Source organism: Mangifera indica, chromosome 15, assembly GCF_011075055.1.
Source record: "Mangifera indica cultivar Alphonso chromosome 15, CATAS_Mindica_2.1, whole genome shotgun sequence".
Lineage (NCBI taxonomy): Eukaryota > Viridiplantae > Streptophyta > Magnoliopsida > Sapindales > Anacardiaceae > Mangifera > Mangifera indica.
Window position 1 is genome coordinate 13,395,169 of NC_058151.1, and position 8,619 is coordinate 13,403,787.

At 34.0% G+C, this 8,619-nt stretch overlaps 1 protein-coding gene across 2 annotated transcripts; it reads left to right on the forward strand.

The window, feature by feature from the left end:
- Positions 1–2,290: 2,290 nt before the first annotated feature.
- LOC123197439 (protein IMPAIRED IN BABA-INDUCED STERILITY 1) lies at positions 2,291–6,112 on the forward strand. Of its 2 annotated transcripts, XM_044611752.1 has the most exons (9): positions 2,291–2,973; positions 3,243–3,524; positions 3,609–3,926; positions 4,020–4,247; positions 4,352–4,446; positions 4,625–4,733; positions 4,810–5,319; positions 5,422–5,542; positions 5,689–6,112. In XM_044611752.1, the coding sequence occupies exons 1-9, from the start codon at positions 2,587–2,589 to the stop codon at positions 5,694–5,696; spliced, it is 2,058 nt and encodes a 685-aa protein (XP_044467687.1). In that variant the 5' UTR covers positions 2,291–2,586; the 3' UTR covers positions 5,697–6,112. The 2 variants fall into 2 exon arrangements, with proteins under 2 accessions (XP_044467687.1, XP_044467686.1); XM_044611751.1 differs by having other exon boundaries at positions 3,243–3,926.
- The last annotated feature ends 2,507 nt before the right edge of the window (positions 6,113–8,619 follow it).

The following is an 8,619-nucleotide window of genomic DNA, read 5'->3' on the forward strand; positions in this document are numbered from 1 at the left end:
GAATCCATGGAGCGTTGGCTGATGAATTATTGGTTTATATGCATCTACATAGTTAAGATGATCTAAGTCGTATAAACCGATTCGGATTCTCATCCACAAACGATGTGGAGTGATGACTATATGGCTCCAAATTCTGTGTAACAGCTTGTGGAATCTGAATATGCTTTGCAAATAGTAAAAGTTGCTGTAGTGTCTGTGTCTCACTTTATAGGAGGCTGCTGGCCACATTCTCATTTTGACCAGAAACTTTTCTTTACCAATAATTTATCTTTGAGAAAGCAATAAACAATTATGGATATTGTCACTGAGAAATGAAATTTATTGTTGGATTATGGTTGGATTCGAATTGAATCAAAACTCGAATAAGTGTTAATTTGAGTTTGGTTAGTTAATTCAAGATTAATTTGGACTGATTTGAATCTTGAGAGAAGAAAAATAATTATTGGTAAGATGAGCTCTGATTTGAGTTGAGCAGAGCAAAGGCTAAGCTCGAGCAATTGGGATCAAACCCACCCCTAAATTTAGATCTAAGCGTTCAAACCTGCAATATCCAAATTTGGTTGGGTAGATTGTGCCACATGCCCACCCAAATCAGTGTTCATTAAAAGCCCTTTATTAATTTTTCATTACCTCATCAATTAGACATTTTCAAAAATATAATAGGCCAAAGGACTATTTCCACCCAAGGTATGCCGCAGCCCCAAGTTTTTCCCTTTTAATTTTAAAAATTTTAAATACTCACTTATAAACAGTTAAAATTAACAGTAGTATCTATAATATTAAAAATAAACTAAAATATAATCTCTTTTTGCCTCATAAACTTTAAAAATTAAAAATTTCCCTTAACCTAAGTTTTAAAAAGTAACAGTTTCCCCCTAGAGTTTCATTTACAGATCTCCGGTGCCATCTTCGGCTCCATTACCGGTGACCTCTCCCTCCCAGAGCCTCCTCTCCCTCCGACGGTCTCTCTTCTCCCATTTGGATGCTCGATTGACTTTGAAGGAGCTATGAAAGATAAAGAGCTTCGTTAGAGAAGACGAAACCCAAACGAAGATGAAGCTGTCGTCTTCCTAGACAAAGACAACACCTTCATCTTCGGCTGGAAGGACGAAGAGCTTCGTCTTCCTCGATGAAGTTTTTCGTCTTTCACGGTTCCTTCGACGTCGATTAAGTGTTCAAATGGATAGAAAGAGATCGTCGGAGGGAGAGAAAACTTCGAGAGGGAGAGGCCATCGACAATAGAGTTGGAGATGGTGTCGAAGATCTGGAAACGAAACCCTAGGAGCAAACTGTTGTTTTTTAAAACTTGGACTGGGGGAAATTTTTAGTTTTTAAAGTTTAGAAGGGTAAAAAGAGATAAAATTTTAAAAGGTTTGAGTTTCGTTAATTTTAACTACTCATAGGTGAGTATTTGAGATTTTCAAAATTAAATAAGGGAAACTTGAGAATTCAGTATACCTTGAGTGGGAAATAGTCCTTTGGCAAATATAATATCATAATGTTGGGTATTAACTACACAAATAAATGACATATTATTATATAATTTGATGATCTAATTTAATTTTTTATTTTATTTTAAATTTAAAATCATTCAATAATTTAATAACATACAAGTTTATTTATACCTATCAATACCAACAGTTTATAGGGTTAACTTTGAACTAAGATGAGTCGATCTCAAAAGTCAATTTAACTCAAATTCGAATTGAGTTTGAGCTAAAGAGTTAATTTATATTTGAAACCAAATCTAGGTTGAGTTAGAGGAAGTTCGACTCACTTTAGCTTGCTAGCTAGGAATTGTTTGATTTTGTTCAAATTTAGCTAGTAGCTCAATTTGGACTATATCAAACAATTGTTAAAAAGACGTCATTTTATCAATGAGTTATGATTTTCAGCCGTAAATCTAAACCATGAACTCAAATCGGACTGAGATAACCTCAAATTATCCTTAATTTTGGCTTAATGAAATGAAATGAATAATTTTTTATTCGATGCGAACTTAAGCTATGGGTATTTAAACTCGATTTGGTTTATATCTAATTGTATTATTATGGTTAAAATCTTTTAAGTTTTTTATCAAAAAGATTGTATGAATGTCATAAAATGATAGGATAATAAAAATAAGAAAAGTACTTGTGGAGGCAAATTAAGATTCAAATTTGGCAATTAGGTTTAATACGGTGAAGTGGAAGCTGTTGGACAGTTAGGCTTCAACAAACAGAGGACCCTTTTCCCTCTCTTTATCAACTAACCAATGATATTCAAGACAAAAGAAAATCTGAAACGCAAACTAACTAAACATGTCCAAATTCAGACCCACAAGACTCTCTCTGTTTCCCTCTCTTATCGGACCTTTCACTGTTCTCTTACCATCATTCTCCGTGAATCTCGCTGCTTGAACCTCAAAAAAAGAAGCAGAACTACTCTGTTTTGTTCCTGTAGCTCTGTTTTTATCAGGATTTATCCATTTTTTTCTTTCTCTTTCTTCTCCAAAGGACAACCAATGAGCCTAATGTAAGGAGTTGAATAACATATTGAGTCCATTTCCCGATCTGGGTGATTCTCAGCTTTGGGGATTGGAGTTCTATGGGTTGCGTAAGCTCGAAAAAGTCGGTTGCAGGGTCCCCTGTTGTGGACGACTCTGCCGCAAAAGCTTCGACTAATGACAATGCAACCTTAAATTGTGTTATTCCGTTAAAAAATCCTTGTGGGGCTCTTGAGATTGATGGAAAGGAGGAGGAGGAGAGGCAGGAGGATCATCATGATAAGGGAAGCCGCGAGTTGAAGAAGTCGAAGAAGGGAAACTCTCAGAGGAAGACTGCTACTTTTGGTATTAAATTGGGTTTATCTCATAGACATGTTGATGTAGAACAGATTGCAGCCGGTTGGCCAGCATGGCTCACCGCTGCTGCCCCTGAAGCTGTCCATGGGTTGGTGCCTATACGTGCAGATGCTTTCGAGAAATTAGATAAGGTGAGAATGGTTTTGAAAGATTTTGATGTTGTTTTGTGGGTATTGATTGAAAGAAATTTGAAATAATCTTAACATAACGTTCTGGTCCAATAGCCCGGCCATGAAGAATGACAAATGCACAAGAACATGCATGACTTGTAAATTGGAAATTTTCTAAATGCCAAATGCTCTTAAATTGTTTGATGAAATGGTATTGTTTGTTCATTTTAGTCTCATTTGGCTCAGAACTTTTTTCCACAATTATCTTCAATCTTTCTTGTGCGATGTAGATTGGACAAGGTACATACAGCAGTGTATTTAGAGCACGTGAAGTTGCAACTGGGAAGATAGTTGCGTTGAAGAAGGTTCGGTTTGACAATTTTCAACCTGAGAGCATTAGGTTTATGGCACGAGAGATAATGATTCTTCGTAGGCTTGACCATCCGAACATCCTTAAATTGGAGGGGGTGATCACATCAAGGTTGTCAAGTACTATATACCTTGTATTTGAATACATGGAGCATGATTTTGCAGGATTATTAAATGGTGGTATAAAGTTCACTGAACCTCAGGTACATTTCAAAGCATATGGTAGGCCTTTCTTTTGGTTCTTTTTGCAGAAGCATAGAGACATTAAGGTCAACTTTCCTCTGCAGATTAAATGTTACATGAAGCAACTGCTGCATGCCGTTGAGCATTGCCATCTGCGAGGTATAATGCATCGTGACATCAAAACGTCAAACATTTTGGTAAACAATCAAGGGACATTAAAATTGGCAGATTTTGGATTGGCAAATATGCTTTTGATGAGGAACAAGCAAAAACTAACTAGCCGGGTAGTTACTTTATGGTATCGCCCACCTGAACTTCTGATGGGGTCAACAAATTATAATGTATCCGTGGATCTATGGAGTGTTGGCTGCGTTTTCGCAGAACTCATCGTTGGAAAGCCTATTCTTAAAGGGAGAACTGAGGTAATTTTGCCATTAGAACTCACTACCTTCTGGTGCAAATGTGTTTATTAAGATGCATTTGCATTCTGTAATATATTCTCTTCATATTTGCAGGTTGAACAATTGCACAAAATCTTTAGGCTTTGTGGTTCTCCACCAGAAGACTACTGGGGAAAAGTTAAGCTTCCTCATGCGAACATGTTTAAGCCCCAAAACAACTATGAAGGTTGTCTTCGAGTACGGTGTAAAGATTTTCCTGCATCTGCAGTGAACTTGATGGAAACTTTTCTTTCCATAGATCCCAGCATGCGCGGGACTGCCTCATCTGCATTGATGTCTGAGGTAACACTTAACAAAAAGTTTCAAACAATTCTAAATTATAAGGTTTCATAAGTTCAACATTCTAAGAAAAATCATCTGATTTCTAATTGTATGTTACCTTTCAGTACTTCTTTACTACACCTTATGCATGCGATCCATCTGAATTGCCAATTTATCCGTCTAAAAAAGAACTCGATGGTAAACACTGGGATGAACGAAGGTGAAACTTTTAGATCTTCTTTTCCTTTGGCAAAGAATCAAATTTTAGATTTTCAGTTTTGTTTCTGATTGAACTTGACTGCTTGATTAGTTTTTAGGTCAATGAATCATTAAGGCCTTATGCATCTATGTTTTCAATACATCAAACATATTTCATTGAATTATCATAGTACCTACAGGAAAAAGGCACGTGCTCGATTGCGAGAGTCTGCTGCACTGAAAAGACCGAGAAGAGTTCGTCCAGGCTTGCAAGAACCCATCAGTTACAATAAATTGGCAACAAAAGAGGTCTCTCAATCTACCTATGTATCTGGTTGTTATGGAACAAGGCATGAAGCTAATGTTTTGTTTGTTCTTAATGTAGGATCTGCAGAATGATACTCATGTTAGTAACAGAAATACTGCTAATAATGCACCATTGTTTAAAGGAAGAGGAAGTTCTGCGCACAGAGATTCGCTGAATCCATCGACTGATATAGCATCGGTGACATCCGCGGGAGAAGCTGCATCCCTAGGGGACTCAGTCTTCACAGCTCCACCACCAGTCTCTGCCTCAAGCGGCTTTGCTTGGGCAAAAAGGCGAAAAGACAATGCTAAAACCATACTTTCATCTACAAGTCAATTAAGCGCAATAGATTCTTCAAATCTCGGCTTTGTAGACAGCGCCTTCGGTAACTCAATAAAAGAAGCGAATCAAAATCAAACAGAACCTAAGAAGAGCAAACTGTATCAGAATTCCTCAGTTTCAATGCCGTTACAGCCAAAGCAGCATCGTAGTACAGTTTCTTTCGATGCATCTGATGTGTTTCATTCACAAGATTATGAATTGTCAGTTTCCAGCAAGGAGGACCGAGCTGATCATAGAAAGAATCTGGTAAGGAATACTAAAATGCCACCATTTTTTTTTAAGAACTGAGCTTTAGGTCTTCTAATTCAGAGACATTCATTTTCCCATCTCACATGTTGCGGTTGCCAGTTGAAAGGAAACGTCAAATTTTCAGAACCTCAGTTAACCAGGTCGCAAAGAATTGATGAACTTCTGCAAAGAAATGAAAGCAACATCCTTCTAGCGAATCGAAGATCGAGATTCTACAGAGGTACACAAAACCCCACCTCAATTTTCCCTGCTTGCTGTCATTGCACTCTATTGCTTGCTTTGCAAGGCATAATATTGAAAGCATGAATGAAAAACCTGAGACTAAATTTACCAACTTAACAATATCACATCCTTTTTCTTCTGCAGAGAGATGATACTGGGTTCTGGGATTTGAAAATCCTCCGCTGTCACTCGAATTTCGATGCCGTTCAAGCTCAGGCTCTTGTGAAGAAACATATACAGATAAAAACACAATGAAAAGCGCAGATTGTGCCATTGTTTTGTACTGCAACAAACCAGAGAATGTTTCCCTTGTTTATACTTGAAAATTCTCCATTAGAAGAATAGGAGTAGAGCAAACCTCTTGCTGTAAACAAGATGACCCTTTACAGCTCTTCCCATCTTTTTTGTCTTTTGAAGAGAAAAATGAGAAATTTTTTTTTCAAAACTGCTTGTTTCCACCTCTCTTCTACCAGTTTTTATCAATTTGTTGCCTTATCAAAATCCCTCCCATGAACTCATGATAATGTAAATAAATAACAAAATTTACATCCTTTCTATATTTTACTTCTGTCATCTTATCCCTTGCATTCCATCGACAATTCCTTCTGATATTTTTCTTTGTTTCTAAGATTCATAAAATATACAGTGAGCACCGCCGGATTACTCATATCGAACAAATCAAAATTGAAATTCACTCATTAACCCTTCGACCACAACATTGATATTTTAATAAGGTCTAACACCCATTGCTCTCTCTCTCTCACAAGGGCTCTGCTGCACCCTAGATTTTAAAGGCATGATTTTAAAATTCGATTCGATCTACTTTCGATTTGTTTGAAAATCATATTTGAGATTAATCTAAATAAACTAAGATGATTAGAACGAAATAAAATAATGAATTTAACACAAAAAATTAATTTTTTAAAAATATATTCCATCAAATTTTATGTCAAAATAAATCAAAATCTATATTTAATTATACGGCCAGACCACCCTCCTGACCCGATCAATCTCAAGTCAAATTTTGCAAAGATTGTTTCAAAGGTGAATGCAAACCAATTCAAACTTGAATCAACATTCGACTCGTAAAAGTTTAGCTCAAATTCATCAAGTTTATCTATGCAATTCAACAACTCAAATGGCCCGGGATTGATTTTTATAGATTCGAGCCAAACTCGAGCTTCCTTATCAAACCCCCACCTTAATTTGTGTGGTGGATTACTGCACTTCCGCAACAAGGTTTTGATTCAGTCTTCTTTGTTAAAATAAAGAAATACAAATACCTTTACCAATATTCAAAACTCCAAACCCTAAAACAACAAAATAAAAACAGGAAAAAAAAAATGTAGGGCAATCCCTCGCTTAAGCTACAAGAACTAGAGCAGCTAAGCGGCCATGGCGAACCCAGAAGCTAATGTGCGCCTATCACACGTTATCGTGCGCCACGAATTTGAATACCCTTTCTCGTGGAATACCACGCCACCCCTATCTCGAGAGGTAAGCGCTCGGCCTAAGGCGCTTCTTTCGGTCATAGGGTTTCTTCTTCTTCTCTATTTATATCTCTCATTTCCCTTTTTGTCCTTCAGTTGTTCTTGTTTTTACATATTTGTCCCAGTCGATTCTTAAGCTTGTTCCCTTAGTTTGGTCCAAACCTTGGGGGTAATATCGGTATCTCATACCGTAGAGTTATTTTTTTTAATTGATGTTAATAATTTATGCCCTTATAGATTTACCGAAATTATAATTATAATTTTTTAAGTTTAAAAAAATTATTTATTAAAAAATCGATTAAATATTTTATAAGAAAAACAAAAATTTTTTAAATTAAATAATATTTTATTAAATAATTTTTCTACCCCTAATTTATATAAATTTTAACTAAACATATTTTAAAAATTATTATACAGATATTAATTTTTATGATGTATATAAAAGATTGTTTATGATGTAAATCATATATTTGAAGACAAATTTAATTTTTTGAAAATGTTGGGGTGTTAGGAAAATGTTTTGAAGGGTTTTTTAGAATTTCAAAAAAAATTTAAAATCTTTTTAAAATTTTTAATTCCAATATATCTTTTAATAGTTTCAAGAATGAGTAAATGATGGTTACATTTGTAAAAAACAAAATACTAACAATAAATTAAAGATATAAATATTATATTATAAACTATAAAAATTATAATATATTTTTAAAATAAATAAGGATGAATAGGATGGTTTTCAAAAACAAAGTAGAGAAAAATATCCAATTTCCTAGTAAGTTTTAAAAAATGCATTTACACCCAAATAATATTTTTCACAATTCAATTTGATAAGAATATTATTACGATGTTTTAAATTTTAACAACAAAATGACAGTTATGGATAAAATAGTATATATATATATATATATACACACATACACTACTATTAATGTTGACATATTTTACCGTTTTATCAAACCTTTGATGGAAAATAATCATTTTGTCATAATTTATTTTCAAAATTTGGATACTGGGTTACAATTTAATTGTCAAACCCGTTTTTGGATTGAATAAAACAAAATTAATTTAATTTTCTTGCGTATTATTTTGACATAATATTTTCATTATAGTAAGGAAAATAATTATTTGAGTATAAAATTTATATACAAACTTTTATGTATAAATCGACAATGTTTTCAAACCCATTGAACATTGACCTTATAAATGAATCGATTTGAATTAATTGATAATTGAATCTATTAACCCAATGGTTGAACCGATATAATGTTTAAATAAATATTAAAAATAATATTTCAAACAATTTTTTCCACTTTATTAGTAAGTAATAAATTTTGATCAAAATTAACCAAATTTGAATTTGGTCTACTTTTCAAATGTCTTGCAAAATGGTTTAAGCATTAGCAGTCGTAAAATTTTACATTCAAAATATTGTAAATAAAGAATAACTCAAGCATAAAAATAACAAAATATCATTCATAATAAATAAGAAAAAGAGCAATAATGCATCATATTTTTTTATCTTAGAAAATACATTGAGATTCCCATATGCTTGTATGTGAATGTAATGGTTATCTATGCCTACTTTCAC